Here is a 23,138-nt window from a genome sequence, read left to right on the forward strand (position 1 = left end):
CGTACACACAATGCAGTATTACTCCACTGTAGGAAAAAAAAAACGTGGAATCGTGCCATTTGCGACAATGTGGATGGGTTAGAGCGTGCTGTGCCGAGTGAGTAAGTCAGGGAAAGACCAGCACCGTGTGAGCTCACTGATGTGTGGAATTTAAGAAAGAAAACAAAAAAGAGACAAACCAAAGCAGAGACTCTAGATGTAGAGAACAGCTGAGGGCGACGAGAGGGGAGGTGGGGGCGTGTGGGCGAGAGAACGGACGGAGAACGCACTCATCTAGGTGCACTGAGTAATGCTCGGGACATCGTACCCCTGAAACTCACGTAAGACCGTATGTTAACCCCACTGGATTTAAAACCAAAGTAAACCGTCTTCCTCTGGAGTAGTAACGAACAACCAGAAGATGGAATTTTGTAAATGCCATTTACTGTAATATCCAAACCTTTACATACTTGAGAATGAAAGGTGCGGTGAAAGGTGCGGTTAAAGGTGTACGCCAGAATCACAAAGTAGTGCTGAAGGAAAGGAAATCCTAATAAATGAACGGGTGTGTCAGAGTCATGGGGTGGATGAGTCAGCACTTTTTTAAGGATTTGTTTATTTGGGAGGGCATGAGCGGGGGGAGGGGCAGAGGGAGAAGGAAAAGCTGACCCCCCAGTGAGCAGGGAGCCCTCGCAGGGCTCAGTCCGAGGACCCTAAGATCATGACCTGAGCCGGAGGCAGACAGATGCCCAGCCGATGGGTTGGTATTTTTAGGGTGACTTTCTCCCCCCAAACTGATCGGTCCCAACCACAGCCTAAGAAGGCTTGTCCGAGGAAATCGACAAAATGCTTCTCAAATTGCTCTCAACTGCACGCCACAGAGAAGAACCACCAGTCTTGAGAAGGAACGGTGCGGCAGGACATGGTGCCGGCTCCGAAGCTCCCCGTAAGGCCGTGGTAGTCAGGACAACGTGGTCCTGGCATCCGGAGAGACCAACAGAGCAGAGCAGAACAACAACAACAAAGCAAACCTGGAAAAAAGAGAATGAATCCAGAGGTAGAGCCGTGTCACCAGGTCCATCGAATAGGGAAAGAAAAGGGTTTTGGCAGTTGTTTTGGACTGACTGAAGGTTTAAATGGTGTCATCTCCCCGGAGAACACACGAAAATCCATTCTAGGTGGATCCCGGACCCGGATGTCTGTGGCGGCAGTTCTAGAACACGGCTTCCGGGAAGCTGCAAAGACGGTCTTCATGACTTGGGATGTGCAAAGATTTCTTAGGGCACAGAAAAGCACTTAAGCATAAAAAGAGAACATGATAAAGTGGATTTTATCAAGATTAAAATTAATCTTAATCTGTTTAAGAAAATTAATAGAAAAAATACAGACTGGGAAAATGTATTTGTAAGAGCACATGTGACAAATCCACCAAAGCCTCGAGTATACGCTCGGCAGAAGGAGACCCACAGAGGACCGAGAGGTGCAGAGAATGCACTCAGCATCTTCCGGATGCGTCACTCCAGGAGAGCGCGGACGGACAGCTCGCGCAGGCAGCTTGGAGCCCGCAGGACAGCGCAGGACAGGGACGTGCAGGACAGGACAGGGACGTGCAGGACAGGACAGGGACGTGCAGGACAGGACAGGGACGTGCAGGACAGTGCAGGACAGGGACATGCAGCTCCTGCGGGTGCTTCTGCCGTTTGCTCATGAGCTCCCAAAAAATGAGTCAAGGTACAACACGTGCTCCATTGAAGTCGTGATTTTCATTTCGAAAAAAACTAGTGATTCCACGTGTCAGCCCAGAACGATTTCGATCAGCAAGGCTGACGGTACTAGAGGAGATGGTGCGGCGCAGCCGGAACCCCTATTCACTGCTGCTTCGGGGACACATTGATCAGTTTCTCCCGCAGCTCCGTGCGTATCAGCCCCAGGGGTCAGCGTGTCGGGATGCGCACCCAGAACACAACCTGCCCACAGACGCTACCCGCCCAGGCGTGGTCGTGATCGCCCCAGACTGGAAAGGACCCAAATGCCCCCCAGCAGCAGGGTGGGCGGGTACAGATGACACGTTCACACAGCAGCAGGCGTCCCAGAGTGTGGAGGGCAAGCTGCTGTGCAGACGCCGTGCGCGGGCCCCAGAGCCGCCGTGCGCAGCGACGGCCGACCCAAGGGAACACGCGCTGTGTTGTTTTATGCCGATCTGATAATAGACGAACGGGTGGTGTGAGAAATCACACAGCGGGAGCCTTTTGGGGTCAGAGGTGAAGGAGTCTTTATACGCTCTCGGGGGCAGGGGGTGTGACGTGGGTGTGTGTGACTGTCCAGACTCCTGTAGTCAAACGTGGAAATCCTGTGCTTTTGGTTGTCTGTAAGTTACACGGTGAGATGGTCACGGCTGCTGCACGGGTCGGCTGGGAGCGCCAGGGGCGCCGGCTGCAGTCCTGCAGGTGGGACTCCTGCTCCGAGGTGGTCCGCGATGAGCCCGTGCTGTGCCCAGGGTCTGCTTCGTGCTCCCCATAACCCGCCCGGGGGACACCGCCTCCCCGGCCCCCGTTTATGCTAACTGCCTCGGCTCCTCCAACACCCAGCGCAGCAGATACGTCCAACATCACTGCTCCCGAAGCCTGACTTGGTGGCACGCATTTCCACTCAGGAGTTGGTTACGTGAGCCTGCGGGGCGTGGGCTGCTACCAGGTCATGCCGACCCCGTGGCTGGTTAGCGACGCACCGGGCTGAGGTGTTGGGTGCTCTGCGCTGGGGTTAGGGTGTAAGTCTGTATCTCTTCAGCGGAGATTTAAGTATAACCGATGTGTTCCAGGAAGCGTTCAGTGCCTAACTGACATAGTAGTTTTATACCAAAGAAAAAATGATTTTTAGTATGATGTGTCCATCTGCAGTGTAGTTGTACAGCTGACCTTTAGAGTGTAGACCTTTTCTCATTATTATAACCTGAAATTTCAAACATGCTCTGTCTTCGTTTCTGAGTAAGTTCCAGTTGGAATGAGTGAATTTTCTTTCCTGCTGGTCCTTTTTTGCAAATGTTTGATGACTTTAGATACCTGGGAGCACTTTCACGCATGAGAGCTCTCCTTACTTAAAGAAACGTCAGCTTACATTTTTGGCAGAGTTAATTTTGTGCAAGTGAGGAAATTTTGTTAAATACATACTCCCTCATATGTATCCTGAAATCTCCATTTTTTGTACCTTAGGATTTCTGAAGTCTGGAAACACCTATAAACTAACCCTTCACCTCCTTCTCCATGTATCCCTTATCAATGCGGCAGGATTTTGCTGCAGATGCTGAGCTGTCCCTTCTGTGCACCTACAAGTTGGGAAATTTATTCTTAGTCATACATATTTTTCTCTGAGAAAATTGACCCTTGAGCCATCACAACAAAAATCTGTGAATTAAATTAATTTAGAGAAAAAATGGGCTCATTTTGTTCCAGTAAATATTTGGAATAGTTGGGATTCGTGGAATCGTGAAGGGGATTATTGCAAACCTTGCACTGGGCTTGAGTAGGTCGGGTGAAAGTCGCACGCGCCCCCGGGTGCGGATGATGTTCCCCGGCCGCTCTTTCTTGGTGTCGGGCCACAGCTCCCGGCCCAGAAAGCCGCTGTCTTGGTCGCCGCGGTGCCCACAGGGAAGGCAGGAGCGATGGAGACCTCGGTCTGGATCTGCAGGCCGTGCTGTTCTCCAAGGCCCCGGCTGGCAGCAGCGTCTCAGTGCGGCGTGGGGGGTCACCGCCAAGCCCAGGAGACCCGCGGACGACCTGATATTGCGGCTGTCCTCCCGGAACCGACTGCGCCCGGACCCTGCGGGGGTGAGGGTGGGGGGCTGTGGGGTCGGGCCAGAGACGGCGCCAGCGACTATCCCGCATCCAGGGCCCCCGATGGCGCTGCTGGGAGGGTTGGCATCCGCACCCGCTCACCTGGGGAAACCCACGCGCTCCAGGGGCCTGCATGGCTCCCGGAAGGTTTCCGCCGTGGTCATGTCAGTGATGTTAAGCGGGGTGGAGGGGCACCAAAACCATGGAACAGGAGAGCAAACCGGGAGGAAGCGTCATGGCGGGGCTGACTCAGGCGCGCGCCGGGGACAGGGAGCTCCCTGCTGCGACAGCGGCCTGGCCCTGTGCGAGCCCGGAGCGCGGTTCCTCCGTGCCTCCGGCCGACCTGGGCGTCTTCTGTTGTCGGTTCTCTTGCGCGCGGAGCCGGGCCGGGCGTCCCGACTTAGCCGGGAGTGCGTCCGGCTCCCTGTCATGATTGTCCTCGGAGCCCCGGAGCTGCAGCTGACCCGGGGCCGTGCGGGTCTTCGGGGCGCCGACCCCACACAGTGGAAAATCCACACAGAAAGAATTTCTGACGCCCCGGAGACCCTACCAAGAGCCCGCTGTTGACCAGACGCCCCGTGGTGACAGAAATGGCTGATTCCCACCTGTTTTGTGTTACCTGTGTCTATTCTGCATGCTCACGGTGACGCGAACGAGACAGACTCGGGTGTTACGGGAACATCGGAGGGAAGAGAAAATCTGTGTCCGTTCCTGCCCCGGCTTCTCGGGACCAGTCCGCGTGTCGGCGGAACCCCTCGTTGGAACGCATGCACACCGGAGGAATTGTATTTCAGGGAGGGGACCGTCCCCAGTTTGCCTGTAAAATTCGTGCCCCTCCTCCCTTCAGGAAGGAAAAGAACCCACACGCCTCCTACAATCCAAATCCCGGGTGGCACCACCAACCTCGTGTGGTAAACGGGTGACTCGGGTCTCTTGGCCCGAGACCGTCATCTGTCGCTCTCCTCTGTTGCTCTGTGGGTTTGTTGCATCTAACTTTTTTTTTTTTTTTTTTTTAGCCTTTAATGGTACAGTGATTGATTTTAACGATTTCCATGTTTGACGTTGGTTTTGATCTTCTTTTTACTTTGTTCCCTGCTTCTTGCGTTCTCCTCCCCCCCCTTCCTCATCCCATTTTAATCGTTGGGTTGTTTCGTTTGCGTGTCTGTATGTCGCTTGTTTGTGGTTCTGTTGGTCCGGTGTTCTCTCCTTTCTTCCCGTCCCACCCCTGCTGCTGTAGCCCCACAGGCTGTGGAAACCGGCCGAGCAGGTAGGGGACCCTCCTCTTCATCCATACCAGTGCCCCCACCCACCACCGTCTCGTCAGCCCCCAGCACCGGGACACACTAGAAGCCGAGTGCGGAGCCCGGCTCAGGGCGCGGGCCACGGTCGGACTGGCGCCCGGCGCGACGCGCGCTCTCAGACCTCCGCGAACGTCGCACGCCCGCGACACACACTCCCAATACGCACAGTCGCTGGTCTCTGCCAGTATGGGGTCCTGTCCGTTTGACTTCACGTCCCACGTTTGGTGACCTGTTTTCCGATTTGTTTACTTTTTAACTGGCCGTCTGTGGTTACGTGTTTTCTGCTACTCACCTCGGACCAGTGCTGCCCTCGGCGCTGGTCGGTCACGTGGCTCCGTGAGTAGCCGTCGCTGGGAGAGAACGTTCTCGGCGTAACACGGGGCGTGAGCTTGCACGCGGAGGCTGACGGCGCGCGCCGCTCTCTGTGCTCGCGGCTGGAGACCGGCGGCCGGGAGCGCTGAGCATGCGGCCGGCCGGGAGAAGCCGTGTTTAGCTTAGTCTTTCATGACACAAGATTAAGATCCTCTCCTGAAGAATTTTTGCATAGTTCTTCAAGTAAATTCTGAGGGGCTCTCTCAGTTTTTGGAAATTTGTTTGGGCTCCATCGTCTTCTAGGTAAGGTATCACCCGGCCGTCCCGAGAAACAGCTACGATTGTCGGTTTATAACGTAGCTGTAGTTGCCCTGCACGGAGGTGGCGGGGAAGTCCCTGGTCAGAAGTCAGCCCGGCAGGTTTTGAAGGGATTTGTGCTGCCAAGACCAGACCTCTGCCGTGTTCAGTAGCTCAGTTGCGGAGGGCTCCCGGGGACGGCACTGTTGATCAACGCACCACCTCCCCGACCCGTGTCCCAGACGAAACTAACCTCCCTTGGCTGGAGGAAAGCCGAGGCAGAGGCAGAGCCAAACGGAACAAGATAGTCATGTCTTACCTCTTCCTTCTCGAGCTGTCAGTCCGAGTCCCACGTTCTGCTTCAGGATCTTGACCTCTAGAAACACACCTTTTGGGATGCGTGTAGTAGGAACTTCTCAGGAACGGTGCTCCCTGTCCTGACAGCCTGCCAGCCGACGTCTTGGCAGCTTCAGCCTTTTTTTATTTGGCAACACGCACAGCACATCTCTATCCCTTCTGATCTTTGTAGACAGGATGGACAGTGAAGCCATGTGAAAACCCAGCATAGTCCTACTAAGACGTTCCTTTCAGAACTGAGGTTACCAAACTAGAAACTAACGGGTATCTTGGAGAGAAGTGTGGGTCTAGTGCTTCTTAGTTTTTGTTCGGTTTGCGATTTTACCAAAGAAATTCTCGCTAACTGGTAGGAAGCGCAGACCCAGAGGGCTCCCACACAAACGTGAGTTAACCGCGCTGTGTCCTTGCTTGCAGGGGACCTCGGGACCTGACCCAACCACCGTCTATGTTGATATGCGAGCTCTGAGACACGACAGGTACGGTGCGCTTGGGGGTTTCTTTCTTGGCTGCCCAGCGTGCAGGGGCCGTCTAGCGAGGGAAGGAGCGCAGCGTCTGTCCGCCGTGTGCCCGTTGCCAGTGGATCACGCAGGAGAGCCGCGCCACTTGGCTTGAACCGTGCCCCCTCCGCCTCCGTGGGGTTCCCGTTGGGGCAGTCCGCTGTGCGCTAAGACCGCCGCAGACTGGGCATGGTGACCGCAGTAGCCTCCCTAACGGTCTGTCCGGAAGCCTGGCACCGTGTGGCACCTTTTAAAGCTGCCAGCACTCTGCCCACGTTTCTTTTTTTTTTTTTTTAAGATTTTATTTATTCATTTGACAGACAGCTAGAGAGGGAACTCGAGCAGGGGGCGTGGGAGAGGGAGCGAGGGGAGCCCGACGCGGTCTGCCACATTTCTTTACGGGACTTGAAATTTTGTGTGAAGGTGTTTCCGTACAAAATTAAAACACGGGTGAAGTCACCTTCTGTGCAGCTTCCCAAGCAGCCTTGAGCAAAAACGAAAGGTGAGCGTTTGTCTGTTTTCCTCAAGCGGGGAAGGAGGCGGAGGTACACGCGAGATGAGAACCTTGCCGGGAATTTCTGCCCCAGCCAGGAGGACGTCCCTGGATGCCCGAGGCTCCCCACTGAGTGACTCCGGCGATGCCGGCTCGGGGTTGGTTGTTCCTGGGCTGGGACCCGGGAGCGTGGATCTGCATACGGGGGTCTCCTGTAAAGGACTAGCAGGCGCCTGACGAAGGCGCTGCGACGGCCAGACACCGCGTGTCTCGTCCTCTGCTCGCCCGCCGACGTGGGTCGTCACGCTGTTGAGCGAAGGGACAAGGGAGTTAGCGATCACCGTTAGTGGACGGGGGAGCCTTGCCCAAAGGAGCGAGTGGCCCGGCATTCCCCGGATGACCCGCGTCCATGTGTGGGGGAGCGGGGTTGTGGAGGAGGAAGGGTTGTGGAGGCTGAGGAGCGGTCCAGGTGGCCGTGCACACACCTCCAGGCCGGAAGTACCCCCCCCCCCGACTCACACCGGGCATCCCCAGCGGGGCTCTCGGGCCCCATGGACGTCAGGCCATGTCTAATGAGCACAGTCTGGGGAGTGGTATGCCGGCATCCCAGGGGCGGAGGCCGGAGGTGCCACTGACACTGTGCTACGGGAGGGGGTCAGCCGCACACGGATGGCCCAAATGCAGTGTGCTGAGACGAGAGGGCTACCTGCGCTCCCCTGACGTGTCCCGCGTCAAGCCTGCCTGGCCCCCGTGGGCCTCGTTTTAGACTCTGCTGTGCAAGGGGGGTCAGGGTTGGAGCCTCAAGCTAGACGCCCCTCCAGGAGGCCGAGGGCAGAGACGGCCAGCAGCCCGCCCCGGGCCCGCTCCCCGGCCACGCCCTCCCTCGGATCATCTTCTTGATGCAACATTTGGCTTTGAAGAGTTCAAGTAACTTGTTGCAGGGTCATCGACGTTCCCAGGTGGGACTTCTAGGCTTTGCCCTCTGCAGAAGGTACTTGGAAACGGGACAATGTTAGACCTTTTATAATTCCAAAGCGGAGCAGTCGCTCCCCCAGTCCCTGCTGCGGTAGCATTTGTGCGGTCGTCTGCGGCCCGGCCCCACGCACGGGACGAGCAGGCCCTGTGAGGGCGCGAGGAAGAACGCGGATCCTTTGCCGTGGGAGGAGCAGCCGACGACTGTCCGAGCCCTGGGTGTCCCGCTTGGTGCCACGTGCGTCCTGGAGCGTTGGGGATGGTCGGACGGAGGGGACAGAGGGCTCGAACAGAAAGCAGAGGCACCACGGTCTCTGGTCTCTGGGACCGACCCTGTGGACGTCCCAGGGGGCAGCTCTTCCTGCTGAGAGGGTGCAGCGTGGCACAGGGCAGTGCGCGGCGGAGCGGTCCGAGCTGGGGGGAGCCAGGGCCTGAGGCGCGGTGCGTGCTCATGGTGACTTACTGGTTCTCCTGTCATCGAGGTCCGTAAACCTCTTAAGTGATGCCCTCGTCCTGAGGTGTGTGCTCTCTGACGAGGTCATCGGGGACAGAAGTAGAAGCACTTGGGGAGCTGGGAGTTGCTGTCAGTCATGCATCACCAGCAGCTGCTGGTTGTCACGGTTATGGGCCATGTCCACGAGCGTCAGAGGGCCCAGCGGGCAGGGAGGGCACGCAGACAGCCGCGTCCACCCTGGCCGGGCCTCTCCTAAGAAAGCCTCCTGCATGGGGCCAGTACCGCCCACCCGCACTCCAGTCCTGCTGATTCACAATCTTGCCTCTCCTGCCGGCGGAGGACGGAGGAGGCCGGGAGCTGAGGGTGGTGGTCCTCTGCCCCTCCTTCAGTGTGGTCTGTCCCCAGAGCGTCAGTGGCCGGGAGCCCGAGCTCTCGTGTCCTCTGTGTCGTCCACTGCCATCACCCCCTGCGATGGGCCTTCCCGGCTAGGTCGGGCCAGTGCGCTGGCCGACACGCCGCTCACGAAAACCTCCCCGGCTCTTCCCCTCATCCGTGAGGCCCCTGCCCCTGGGAGCCGGAGCTCCCACCCCCTCCCCGAGCTGGGAGTCGTGCCCCAGGGGCCTCTCCACTGTCCACAGCACCCCGAGTCTGTGAAATCCTCCCGCTTTCAAGCCCAGCTCCATTCCACCATCTACCCTGTGCGTTTCCCAGAGAGAAGACCACCCAGCTTGAAATCTCCGGCCTCACCGCCGACCTTCGTCAGCACGTAACCCAGAAGTGTCTTAGCGACAGCTAATGTGACAGAGGGGCTTTGGGGTCCAGCCGATCAGAGTTCATATCTGGGCAGGCTCTGTGACCTCAGTCTCCCTGTGCCCAGAACGGGCACAATACAGCCGCCCTCGAGGGCCCTGGAGGCCTTGTGAGGGAGCGGGGTTGAAGCTGTCCCTCCCACGGCACCAGCATGACCCGGGGCAGGAGGGAGCTCACCGGGCTCCAGGTCCCCGTGAGGGTGCAGGTGAAACAGGGGAGCCTTTGCAAATATTGACTCTATCTTGTCACTGTTTGTGGAAAAAAACCACGAAGCTGTTGTGTGGAGGTCAGACATACTGAGATTCAGCGATGGGAGTGATCCCTCTTCGGCTGCTGTGGTACATTCACTAGGACAGCAGGGCACCCACTTAATTATGAGCTGATCACCTGGAGAGGGCTACCTCGTCCGTGTGCACGTCCAGCTTCCCTAGAGAGAGATTGGGTGTGCTCACGTGCACACGTGGGACAGACAGGTGACGGAGGAGAGCCTCATTGTGGAAGCCCGTGACCAAAAAGTTCCCCAAATTGACTTGGGTTCTACGTGACTTTCGGCCTCTTGTCTCCTGTGACCCAGTGTTGGGATTTGGTCCTCTGTTTATGGCAGGTCACCGTGGAGAACATGTCGGCCTCACAGAGCAAGGGACTGACTCTCCTGCTGCTGGAGTGGACGTAGCCTCACTGTGCACAAGGGGGAGATGGTGAAATGGTTTGGGGGCTGCTTGAAAGTGACCGTGACTTTTTAAAAATACTCTTTCTAATACGTTCATTTAAGATGAACTCACGGTCTCTCCATCTCTTCCAATTGGATCTTTCCTTGAGCACTTGGAGTTTGCAGACTTGAGATGAGAAAGAAAAAAATTTACAGCTTTTAAGGAAATAGTTTTAGGAGTTAAATCTTGTGGACACAATGTTAGTGTGACACAATGTTAGCAGCTTCCTCACTGCTCCTAACCTGGGGTGCTGAGTCTCCGGAAAGCAGGGATAGTCCATTAAGTCCCGGTCAGTGGTTAACCGAGGATGGAGGCCCCGAGGGAAGTGAGCGCAGAGGTGAAGTGCGTTGTGAGACTCAGGGTTCTGTGCAGGGCAGGAGGGGGCCCGGATGAACACAGAACAGCAGAAGAGGGACCCCGCTCTCGGCCGGCTTTCGGCGTGTGCGTGACCGGCACGAGGTTCTTAGCAGAACCTGACGGGGAGCTCGCACTTATTATTGGATCTCTGATTTCCAGTCACACGCTCCTCGACAGCCACCCAGAGGCATGGGGGGCGCCTCTGTTGCCCAGGCCCCGTGTGGACGGAGCTAACCCCAGGAGCTCTGGCTGCCGTGAGCATCGTCGTCTCCCCAGCGTTCGATGAGACGCCGGCCGCACACTCCTGGGTTCCGCTCCGCTGAGCCCGAGCACCCGAGCACCCCCTGTCTGACCGAGAGACAGGAGGACCTACTCCTGGAAGCATGGCGATGATTCACTTGTGTAACACGTCTAAACGATGTATCGCTTCTGTAGATGCGCCCCTGGTATATATGCTTACAGACCTGCTTCCTTGTATACATACTTACAGACCTGCTTTTCCGTCCGCTGGCCTGGCGGTTCGCAGGCGGGCGTACGTGCCGCTCGTCGCTTGGCCAGCTGAACGGCGGCTGCCTCGTCGGCGAGGACTCGATCTGGGCCGGAGCGGTGTGGGTTTTGTGCGTTCCTTAAATAGTTCCTCAGGAGAGCACTCGAAGATCAGATGACTTTATGAACGGAGAAAACGGAATAAAAAGGGAGAGTTCGTATTTTGCAACGTGTTAATGTGGGGCTGAATTTCCAGCCCCTTCTTCCCTGTAAGAATCTTCCCCGGGTTGGTAGCTTCATGTACAGACATGAGTCCCCTTTCTCCGCTTCTCCCCTCTTTACAACCCAGCCCAGCATAACCAACCTGTCGAAGTTTCCTGAGCTGGCTGTGCGGGTGGGGAGCCCCGGAGCCGTGTCTGAGAGGTCCTGGTGGTGTGCGGGAGGCAGGTTCAGCCCCATATTAAGGACGAGCTCTTCCCCTTGATGTTTTCTGTACTTTCCCCCCATCCAGCGTAGCATCCCTTAGAGACCACAGACCTCTTAAACCATCACCTATTTCCAATCTTTGCACCTCATTCTGACACCTGCTGTCCCATCAGGAGATTCTGAGAGGAGGAGTGAGAGCTCCAGGGGGCTGGTCCAGACACCGGTCACAGCTCTGCCACCAGCTGGCCGTGTCACCTCAGACCACGTCTCTGAACCCACCGGCCTGGCCCCGTCTCCTGCACGAGGTGTCCAGAGCAGACTGCCAGGTCCCGCCCCTTGTTACAGGTCCCCCCACTTCCCCACCTGGTTCTGAATGCTCGGGTGAGGTTTTTGAGTCCTTTCCACACTTCAAACATTTGCGGAGTTTTGATAAAGTGTTCCTTTCCTAGAACGTTTTAGGTTCTTTTGAGAAATTGTTCTGCGATCTTTTTTCAGCAAAGATCAAATTTAATAAATAAAAATAATGTATTGATGGGATAGTTTTTGTCCCACTGGTTTATTCATTAACTCTTATCCCAAAGGCCTCTACCGGATCCTCTAACTTGGAGCGGCAGATGAACGACGGGACGACCGGCTAAATCTGAGTTTCAGACACAAGAGGCATCATTCCTCTAGTACAAATATGTCCAGGAACGCGTGGGTGAACGTATGCTTTAAAAAGCGTCACTGTTGATCTGAAATTCACATTTAACCGAGCACCCTGTATTTCCGTTTGCTAGTCTGGCCCCTACCCTGAGATCAGACGTCCGCCGTGTTCTCGCAGCCACCGTGTCACGAGTGCCGTGTCTTCTCTGACGGTGGAGAGATCTCGTTCATGCCCCGCGTGTTCCCTGGGGGGGTCCCCGCTGCAGACTGCTGCCCCGTGCACTGATCTTTCCAGAGGAAGGTGGACACGGTCCCTGATTTCTCGTTGTGAGACATGCACACGTGGCCAGAGTGATGAGAGCCCTTCCTGGGCACACTGTGCGGCAAGTCCGATCTCGCCGGCTTTGGGGGTTTGTGCGGTGCAGGGTAAGGCCTTGAGGGGCCCTCTCGTGTGGCGTCAGAACTCAGGCCTGGAGAAGGAGAAGGGGTCAGCAGACGCCCTGCCTTGGGCTGGGGTGTCGGCCAGACAGAGCAGAGCCCCCTCAGACCAGCCGTGCCACGAGAAAGGCTGCCCCGTCGCGTCCTTGTTCTCCCCCCCTCCTCATTCCGCTGTTGTGCACACGCACCTCGTGGTTTGTAATTACATGGCCCAGAGTGTGTTTGGGTGGGTATAGGGAGAAGATGATGGAAAATACAAGTCTGTGAAAGCCCGCTTTCCTACTGGTCTGTGTGTTTAGCTTCTCTGTCTGTGTCCTGGTGAGTTTTTCTGCTCCTGCTGTTAACAGACTCACTACCACCACAAAACCCTAGGAAGCGTGTGCGATTGTAGGATCTGAGCGAAGCCAAGGGCAGCCAGCTAATACTGGCCCATGTGGCTGTCCTGTGGAGGCCCATCATCAGAAAGTGAAAGTTATTTGAGAAGAAAGGAATCCTAGATACTTTTCCCCTGAAGGGAAGCATCTCTTTGCTTAAATAAACTTATTTCGGGGGGAGTCTCTTTGTGGAGGAAGAGATGGCCGCTTGCTCAGACGTGGCCTGACCGTAGCCTGGGGCGGGCACAGGGGACCCCAGGGCTGTGGGTGTGACAGGCACCACGGAAGGAAGGCGTGGCTTCTGCCTCACGGGATTTATTCATGGTCTGCGTATTGAAGCGACGTGTGAGCTCCTCGTGCACCACCTGTCCCCGACCGTGTAAGCGGTTGCTGCGAACAGGCCCGTGCGGTGCTGCGTCAGAGGGCAGCTCCGTGTTTAACTTCTGGAGGACCCTCCGTGCCGTTCTCCGGAGCGGCTGTCCCGGCGCGCGTTCCCACCAGCAGTGCACGAGGGTCCCGTTCCTCCACATCCCCGCCCGCACCTGTGGTTCCTTGTGCTGCCGATTTCAGCCTCTCTGATGGGTGTGAGGGGATCCGTGGGACTTCATGGTGGTTTTGACGCGAACTCCCAGTGGTCAGTGCTGCTGGGCATCCCCCTGTGGATTTGCTGGCCGTGCATAGAACTCTCTCGAAGAAGTGTCTGTGAGTCCTTTGCCTGTTTTTCATCAGACTGTTTTATTTCTGAGTGGTGGGAGTTCCTTCTGTGTGCTGGGTCTCGGTCCCTTCCTGGGACTTGCCAAGAATACTTGCCGCGTTCTCTCCCATCCCAGAGATGCCCTTTCGCTCTGTTGAGGTCGTCGAGGGCACGGGTCTTTGTTTTGGTGGGATCTGGTTTTTCCACCTTTTGTTGCCTGTGCATTGCTGTCCTAGTGCAGGGTTTGGGGATTTTTTTGTGTTTTTTTTGGGTGCTGGTTTTTGGTTTTTTGTTTTGTTTTGTTTTGTTTTTTACCAAATCTGACGTTAAGCTTCTGCCCTGTTTTCTCAGAACATTCTTATACTTCTAACTTTTGTGTTAGGTCTTGACCCAATTTTGAGTTAAATGATTACAAGTGATATTTTTATTTTTATTTTTTATTGATTTCTTTAAGTAGACTCCATGCTGTGCATGGAACCCAGTGTGGGGCTTGAACTCACAGCCTGAGATTAAGACCCAGACTGAGTTCGAGAGCTGGACGCTTAACTGACTGGGCTGCCCAGGGGCCCCTGAGTGATATTTTTGAAAGGCAGGGGCTGCGTTTCTTGTTTAAACGTCGATTTCATAAAGACAGAAAAGCTCTGGGAATGTTCCTCAGTAACGGAAGCTAAGGACGTGGGACGGCTGACCGCAGGCCCTGGCGCTCGGCGGGTCCTTGGCGTGGGGAATGCTGGCGCGGCCGTCGCCGGGCTGACGGACGGAGCCGGGGTCGGGGCTCAGGTCGGTGCTCTGTTGCGGACGGTCGTGCTGTGACTCTGTGTGGGAGTCGCCCCTCGGAGGACGTGATGGAGTACTGAGCAGCAGGGGGTCATGATGGAAGCAGTGCCCCCCCCCCGCCCGCCTTCAGAAAGACGCACACACCTGTGTGTGTGTGTGTGTGTGTGTGTGTGTGTGAGAGAGAGAGGGAGGGAGAGGGAGGGGAAGGGGGAGGGAGCAGGACAGAGAGCAAACGTGATTAAGCAAACGGGATAAAATGTTAGCAACAGGTGAACCTGACGAAGGGATATTAGAAGTGTTCTTTGTACTCCTTTCATTTTTGCAAGTTTTCTATACTTTTGAAATCACGTTCAGAGACATTTCTAGGCAACGATGCTCACAATGTATCAAGTCCAGAAACAGTTCGGCGGGTCTTTCTGCTCTCAGGAAGGGGAAGGAGGTGCACCCTCGTGAGACCGTCCGCTGGGAGGGAGCAGACCCAGCGCGCGCTGTTTGGGGCAGACACGGACCCACGTAGAAGGAACAGGGTGTCCGATGGCACCCAGGGTAGAAGCAAACACCGGAACTCCACACCGTCCAGTGCGCCCGGCACGGGCTCTGCTGGACCTCTCCGTAGAGGGATCGGCTCTTCGACATCCTCAGAGGATGCTGCCGGCCCCAGCCACAGTGTGGACAGGGGCAGGGGTCACACTAAGGGAGACACCGGATGGACATTCTCTCGGGAGGGAGGTCGGGCCAGCACAGAGGGGTACATTGTGTTGAGTACGTGCCCTCGACCGCACGTGCTGAGAAGGGCTTCACCTCCGTGGTCTTCCTCCCCAAACGCACAACCTCCGTCCCCCCTGGGAGAGACACCAGATGGTTCCACAGACCAGCTCCCCACAGCTATCACGGGCATTAAAACGGAAGGTGTGACGACCACAGCAGCCCAGGGGGGCTATGGATACGTGGGAGCTGGATACCCCTTGGGGTGCAGGAGAAGGTCATTGGCCAAATATGATGACGCGTGGACTCGGGGTGACAGAAAAGTGTTGATGTGGCTCGTTCCTTAGTGACAGCAAACATCTTCCCCTTCCACGCCCGCGCCTCTGTGTCCAGGACCGCGGTTATTACTGGGGGCCTGGTGGGGCCACCCTGGGCATTCAGGTTTTCTGTGAATCTGAGATTGTCCTGGGGCACCTGGGGGGCTCCATCTATGAAGCGTCTGCCTTCGGCTCAGGTCATGATCCTGGGGTCCTGGGATCAAGTCCCCACATCAGGCTCCCTGCTCAGCGGGGAGCCTGCTTCTCCCTCTGCCTCTGCCCCTCCCCCCTACTCACGTGCACTTCTCTCGTTCATGGTCTCAAATAAACAAAATCTTAAAAAATAAAATAAAACTATCCCACAAATAGATGCTACTAGTTAAAAGGAAAAGCCTAGATGTCTGAAAAATAGACATTTTCCCTAAATTTAATTTGAATGAGTTTGCATCAAAACCTTAGGAATGGATGCGGGGCTTGACCCACGCCCCCGCTGAGGGTCCACAGACAGACTCCAACAGGGAGAAAAGGCCGCCGGGGTCCCTTCAGCCCGAGGGAAAGACGAGGAGGAACCAGAAGTCAGGAGGGCTGCTGGGGGCAGGAGCATGTCAGGCTCATAATTTTGTAGGAGGAGAGACAGCGGTCACACGTAGGTACTCGGACAGTGGTTAGAGGATGTAAGTGTGCTCCTCTGTTCTGCCCGCTGGCCGTGGTTTTGGGGTGACTTCTGCCGGGTTGGGGCTTCCGTGACCCCCCCCCAGGCTGCGGGGGCGCTGGAACCCTTCGCGGTCACCCTTCGCAGTCATCAAGGGCTGACCCCGGGGGTGAGCTTCCCTTAGAGGCACCACGGCCTTCGGTGTGTCCTGCGGCGTCGCTCCTGCTGCGGGGTGTGACCGTGTCATCCCCGTATGTCCTCGGATACGCTTCACCAGCCGCACAGGATGCCGCAGGCTATTAACCAGCCAAACCCGGACGGTAAAACGGGTCTCATGTTCCTCCCTCCACCTTGGCCGCCGGGAGGCTGAGGACGAGACTCAGCCATGGCACCAGCAGCGGGGACCCCACGTCCTGGAGCATTTGCCACACCCCATCGTTAGGGATCCCTCTCACCCGCACACCACCACCCCGCCGTCTTCTGGAACTTTAAAAAACTTCTCGTGCAAATGGTGTCATTATGTTACGTTCAGTCATGTAGCTGCTTCAGACACTGGAAAGATGTTTCTGTGAAAGCCCCGGGGTTTCTGGTGGCACGTCCATGGCACGGGGGGCAGGCGCAGAGCCACTCGTCTTCCCCTGGCGACGACTTTGGGTCCTGCCCCCTCCTCTGCGTCTACTGTAGCCAAGCGGGTTGTGGCGATGGAAGGTGCAGATGGTGCTTTCCAGGTCACAGCGGCCCCAGGCAGCCAGAGCTGGGCAGCAGCGTCACGAGCAGGGACGGGGACCCTATCCGGACGCTCCTGGCAGCCCTGGGGCAGGTAGTGTGACGCCGTGGTTGGTCCGCAGGTGGCCAGCTGCGTGGCGCAGCGCTGGTGGGCCTGGCCTGGGGCAAGAGTCGTGGTCCACAGACCCATGGCAGGTGGAGGAAGGGGCGAGTGTGGGGGCGCTCATGAGGCTGTGGCGGCCCCCCTAGTGCCTCCCACGAGGCCGGAGGAGGTCCTGAGGAGGAAGGGACCCTTTGCAAGCGGGTGTCTTGCCGCAGCGACCCTGCGTCACGCACACAGCTGCAGCCTGGCAGGGCGGAGCTCAGGTCAGGCAAAAACAGCCCAAGTTCAGAGCATAAGGCAGGGGTTGCATCGGGAATCGTAAATCTGCCCCACATTCAGTCTTCCTTGCTATCTCTTCTGGCAAAAGCCTGAGCTTCACATCGTTAAGAAAGACGAGACAGGAAACCGTGTTTTGGGGAGCCCCGGCTTTGTTCTTGAGCTTGGGAAGGTCAGCGATGAGCAGGGCTCCTCCCTTCCAGCGGCCCGGCCAGGTTAGAGGGGACGGGAGCGACCAGCACCCTGAGCGAGCTCGTGAGCTGCTGAGAACCCGCGTCGGCTGGGGAAGGGGCTCTCGCGCCTCCGGGAGCCGGCTCGGTGCGCAGGGACGGCCGTGGGGGCAGCAAGGGCCCTGGCAAGACGTCCGCGTCCCCGGCCGGCAGGGCGGTCGGCTGCTGCGCCGCGCCTGGAGATTCTGTCGCATCCGCCGGAGTCCCCCCAAGAGGGTCTCCGCTGTGGGCTGAGTCTGTCCTCTCTCGGGAGACGGGACCATTTCTCCGCCCTGCGTCCCTGTGGAGGGAGCCAGGCCGCTTGCTGGCAGACAGCCCGTCCCCACAGCCCCTCGCTTGTGCTGTCGTGTGGCTGTAACCTTCCAGACCACTGGGCGAGACAGTGCCCACGGCGGCCCCACAGCCACGGGCGGCAGGCGGGGGCCCACGGGCCTGCGGGGCTCCTCCAACCCGACACCAGCCGGCCCCGTGAGCGGCGCCCTCCTGCGCCGAGGGGGTCGGAGACTGAGCGGGGCTGCACCCACACAAGCCGCCCTTCTAGCTCACCCTGTGTCTCCCTTCATCTCTGCGAGCACAGAAAACCATCCCTTCCCACGCGTGTTGCAAGCGCAGGTCCCAGCGCATTCAGGAGAGGCTCTGCCTGTTGGTCCTGGCAGGGCTGGGTCCGGTTTGGTCCTTTGTCGTCCACTCTCTGGATGTTCCTCCTCCCACGTGGACAGAGGGCAGTCTTACGTGGCATTAGTGGCTTGTTCGTGAGCGATGCCAGCACCCTGTCCCCGTTCCCACGGGGTTCGGACGCAGAATGCCGTTTCCATACTGGCCGGAGGAGAAACTCTTGCGGAAGAGCCTCCGTGACTCCACGTGTGGGATGAGGAGGGATGAGATCCCTCCTTTTGGATCGGACAGGGAAGGACGGGGCACAGGCAGTCCCTTCGAGCAGGACGAGGGCAGAGGAGGCTGACGTGTGCGTGCGGCCAGGAGCCCCGCTCATGGGAGGAGAGCCTGCCCTTGTGCTGTCCCCTCCGACTGGCCAGGCCCGGGCCCGGGTAGAAGCCTGCAGGGACAGGGAGCAGGTCCCGAACCCCCGAGGCCAGTGTCCAGGGACGTTGCCCTTCGTGTTCTGGTTCCACCCTTGACACCAGGATGTCCTCTCCAATGTCCTCACGGTCCTGATGCAGTGGGCAGAGCTGCTGGGGCCGTCCAAAGTGCCCGGCAGGGCTTTCTGACGGCCTCAAGTGGCAACGCTGTGCGTGCACAGCCGGCGGAGCAGACACGTGTCTGAGACAGCCCTCCTTTTTGGCTCAGAGCGGTGCTCCCCAGCCTGACTCCTGGCCTTGGGGGGCACCTGCCCTGGGTATGGCCAGCTGTGGATCCCGGACAGCAGCCCTGCTCCCGCAGAGACGGGGGAGCCTCTGCTTGGCCCTTTCTCCTTAGCCCATCCTTCTCTCCACCGCCCGCCCACTCCTGACTTTCTGCCCAGTTTGGCCGCACGGCCCCGTAGCTTTCTCCATGTGCAGCAAATTACCGCTGTCCAGACGCCACTGTTGGGCCACAGGCGCGTCCATGTCCCTTGGCGCTCGCTCGGCACCGAGGCCCGGACTCCGGACCCCGCGAGAACGGCACGTCTGTCTGCTGTGTGCTGCAGCGAGGCAGGGCCCCTGGGCCCTCAGTGCTGTTGCGAAGGCAGCCCTGAGTCCTGGCGCGGCCTCCTGGACCCGAGGAGGGTCTGTGTCCCGCGGTTCTGGATGACTGCACCCGGCGCTAGCTTTGGAGGGTAACGTCATTGGGCCTGACGGCATATTCTAGAACCGTGCCTGAGGTCCAGGCTGTTTTTCTCAGATGACCCCTCGTCTCCCACCGTCAGCATCAAGGTCTCCCTTAAGACAAACACCAGAGATCCGAGCGCTTCCCGTCAGATCCCAAATTGGAATAGTGAGTTTTCCGCCTCACAGGGTCACTGCTGGCCCTGGTCTGGCCCTCGCTCCCCCTCCCCGGGGCTGCCGAAGAGAAGGTGTCCATCCTGTCCGTCCTCCGTTCCTGCCCCCGCCCCCATGACTCACGGCACGACTCACCCCACGCCAGCTCCTTCCACCCGCAGCAGCAGAAGGCGCCACCCCCAGGGCCTAGAGGCCCCTCCGGCCCGCACGCCGCCACCAGGCTTCCTCCTGCGCCTCTCCCCCGCCCCAGTCTGTCTCTGGGGTACTTGCGAGTTAGGAGGAGGGTCGCCGTGATGGTGCAGGGGCGGGGGCAGGCGTGCCGAGCTCCCCTTCTCCGTGGGCATGGAGACACATGACATCCCCCTCTCCGTGCCCCCAACTCCGCTCTGCAGCGTCCGGCCACGTTCTCCTGTGCCTCACTCTCCTCCAAGAAAAACTGCCCTTTAGATGAGTGAACAGCGTCGCAGCCCGCCGTACGGGGGCAGAGAGGGACCAGGGACTTAAGAAAAACGGTGGGAAGGGTTTATGCAGCTCTGGCTGTGATCACACCAACGTTGTCTGTGGTTCTTTGTTGTTGTTTTTAAGATTTTCTTACTTATTAGAGAGAGAGAGAGAGCATGAGCAGGGGGAGCGGCGGGCAGAGGAAGAGGGAAGCAGATCCCGATGTGGGGCTCGATCCCAGGACCCTGAGACCATGACCTGAACCAAAGCCAGAGGCTTAACGCAGTGAGCCACCCAGGCGCCCTGCCTACAGTTCTTAAGAATAAATCGCCATTACGTATTGTTTTAATGGAAAAAAGACTTTCTTTTCTGAAAGAAGTTTTTGCTCTCTGAGTTGGCCGGTCCTGTCCCCCCGGGGCCCAGACGCTCCGGCGTCAGACTCCTGCAGCCGCCGACCCGGGCCTCCTGCTGCCCGGCCCTGGGCAGCGCGGTCCCCACAGCCGGCCCCGGGTTCAGAGCTGCGGCGTGACGTTTAACTCCTGTCCTTTTCTGCAAGTGCCGAGTTCAGTCCTGCTTCCTCTGGGTGCGGAATCATTCTCCCAGCCGTCGTGCAGGCTTGGTGGCTGGGGCGTGGCCTCTGTGTCTGTGGCCTGTCCCGTGTCTCTCTCTCTGTCCCCACCGGAGCTCAGCAGCCATCTGCTGCTGGGCCACTTCTTCTTTGGTTTCTGAGCTGTCTTCGCGTTGGACGGCGCTCGCCAGCAGACCAAACGTTCCCCCGCCCGGCCCCGGGCAGGTGCTGACTGTGGAGGAAGGGCACCGTCGGCTCCCGAGCACCCACGTCACCACACCTTCTCTCTCTGTTTGCAGAGTTCGCTTGGTGGAAAGAGGCTCTCCTCACAGCCTGCCCCTCATGGAATCGGGAAAAGTAAGTGCTGACGGAGGAAAGGTGTGTTTCTGCGGAAGCCTCAGGCTCAGCATGTGCGGGCTTTGACATTTTAAGAAATCCATCTTAGAGAATATTTTCTCCAAAAAGCTTCCTTAAATGTAATATTGCAGAACTGGGTTTGGCCATGAGTCCAGAAACTCCAGCAACAGTGTTTTAAACAAGTTAGATGTTTTTTTTTCTCTCATGTAAAAGAAATCATGACAACTCGAGGGTCCCCGCCCCCTTCCGTCTTCCTCGAGTTTGCACGGATCCCATTCCCAAGGGTGCCTCAGGATCGGAAGTGGCTGCCCCAGCTCCGGCCATCACTTCCACGTTCCAGCAGCCGCAGAAGCAGCAGGAAAAGGAAGCTGCAGGCACAGAGCTCAGCAAGGCGCCTAAGCTGCCTCGCACCCACTTCGATACCGGAATCTGGTCATGCGGTCACGCTGGCTGAAAGAAAGTTGGAAATGCTGTATTAGTTCTGAATGTCCTGGGCCTAGGGGAAAAGAGCCTGTACCGATGGCCATGAAAGTGAACGAAGAGAGGCGGTCAGGGGACAGTGTAGTTCCTGTCGCAGTGGGTGTGTTTTTTTATGTAGGTTAGAGGGCAAGACATGTATTTATGGCTAAGTGAAGACTTTTTCCTGTTTTTGGTCCCAATTGTCCTGTCTGTCCTCCATCTGGCGTAATCCCAGGAGTGCCTTATGTCGCTTCTGGACCTTTTATAATCTTCGTCTACATGAGCTCCACTTAGAGTTCTTAGTACGAAGCTGGTTCCAAGGGGAGGACGCCGGGCTTGCCCGCCTTAAGCCAGCCATTAGCGGGACGAAGGGACCAGAGCTGTCACATCACACGTCAGACTGAAGGGACGGGAAAGGGACAGGACAGGACCTCTCACCACCGATGTTTTGCCAGACCTCAGTGTTTCCCATTAGCTGCACACGGGCAGTCTTCTGAATTTGCAGAACCAGCTTTTGCTGTCATATGCATATGGTTTTAGTGAAATTCCAAATGTGTCCAAGCCGAATTTCCATTGAGAAGGAAATACTTGATGCGAACATTCGGAGACAAGACACTGAGAACAGGAGGGTGTTAAAGCATGACCGAGAGCGAGAGCTGGACGGGCCTTCCGGTCAGGACACGGCGGGACGCGCCAGCTCTCCCACCGTCCCTCCGTGGCGCTGTGCCGCACCCACCTGCATTTTCAGGGCACACGGGTCTCTGAAAACTTGACCCGTGACTTCCTTACCTCCCTGCCGACTGCAGGCCCGCCTCCGCGCTGGCTTCCTGTGAGGTCACGCACAGTGTTGAATGTAACTGGAAAATCCACTGAGAGGCCTGACGATGTCTTGCAAGCTGAGTTACATCATTTACCCTGTTTTGATTCAGATGCTTAATTTTAAGGTCACATTAACACAGGCTCCATCACCGTAGTCATCAATGCGGTAAGACGCAATTGCCACATAATTACGTCATGCTGCGGGACAGGATTTTGATTTAAAGCCATAGTACCTTCTAACCCTGAAGACCAGGTCAAGGTCGCCCAGTGCGCAGCACGTACCTCTGTGTCCACTGACCAGAATGTCCTCCTTTCCCACATAGATACTTCCAGGGGTTCGGATCATAATTGCGAATCCAGAAACGAAAGGACCGTTGGGTGACTCCCACCTGGGTGAGGTGAGTTACGAGGTGCCCCCCGGGTGAGGCAGGACATGGGCCCTCCCGGGTGAGATGTGGGGTGTCTGGATGAGGTGAGGGTGGGCTGTCCTCAGAGACGGAGCCTCTGAGACCAGATCTGCGCCCCTGCTCTCCGCATCCGGCCCTGCCGACACCCGCAAACCCCTCCCCCCGCCGCTAAGCCACCGTGCATGTGATCGGATTGGGTGGGTTGCCACGGACTGGCTGGAAAGTGACCGGAAATGAGCTTCACTGCTTCAGGAAGTTGTGCGTGTTCAGGTTAGAGAGTGGATCTCCGTAAGGAATCGCGAATGGTTCTCTTCGAAGAACTGGGGAGGAGAAAACAACGGGGCTGAGGTTCCCCGGGTCGACCGAGGCTCTCGCATTTCCCATGTCCTGGCCGTTGCTGCCCAGAATTCGTCTGAGAGGGGATGGACCAGTGGGCACGGAGCTCATGGCCGCGGCCTAGAGTCCTAGCGTATCCGTTTCTGCAGCGAGCGGGTTCGGGAACAACGGGTGTTTTCCACGGTCGGAAGCCCTTCCGCTGGCTCATGTTCACCATGAGACCTTTCCCGGCCGACCCCCCGTCCCCGATCCGCCACCCGCCCGGCTCGGCCAGCCATGGAGGACGGAGAGGACGTCGGGGAAGGGTGCCGACACCCTCTCCTTCCCTCCCACTCTCTCCGAGGCCGAGCCCTCCGTGTGCACTGGGCCGCCCCTCTCCCAGCGGCAGGGTCACCGGCCCTGTGTGGTCGGCTTTCCCTCCCTCCCTCCAGACCTGCCCCTTAGTAGCTGACGCCCCATTAGAAACCCCTCCACTCAACATACGGGGAACCAGCTGGCAGGTGGCAGAGGGGAGGAGGTGCGCAGGGGTGAGGGCGTGAGGGGACAGAGAGGAACACGCTGCGGCTGTGAGATGAGTGAGGACGGGGAGTGGACAG

At 57.7% G+C, this 23,138-nt stretch overlaps 1 protein-coding gene across 2 annotated transcripts in view; it reads left to right on the plus strand.

Moving 5' to 3' along the window:
• DIP2C (disco interacting protein 2 homolog C) overlaps window positions 1-23,138 on the plus strand; it is a 361,347-nt gene that overhangs the window by 329,663 nt on the left and 8,546 nt on the right. For both annotated transcript variants that reach the window (XM_080811149.1, XM_080811150.1), the window contains 3 exons: window positions 6,491-6,552; window positions 20,464-20,521; window positions 22,123-22,197. In XM_080811149.1, coding sequence (XP_080667275.1) covers window positions 6,491-6,552; window positions 20,464-20,521; window positions 22,123-22,197 — 195 coding nt within the window. The remainder of the gene's footprint in view (window positions 1-6,490; window positions 6,553-20,463; window positions 20,522-22,122; window positions 22,198-23,138) is intronic.

The sequence above is a fragment of the Martes martes genome (genome assembly GCF_963455335.1).
Source record: "Martes martes genome assembly, chromosome: 8".
Lineage (NCBI taxonomy): Eukaryota > Metazoa > Chordata > Mammalia > Carnivora > Mustelidae > Martes > Martes martes.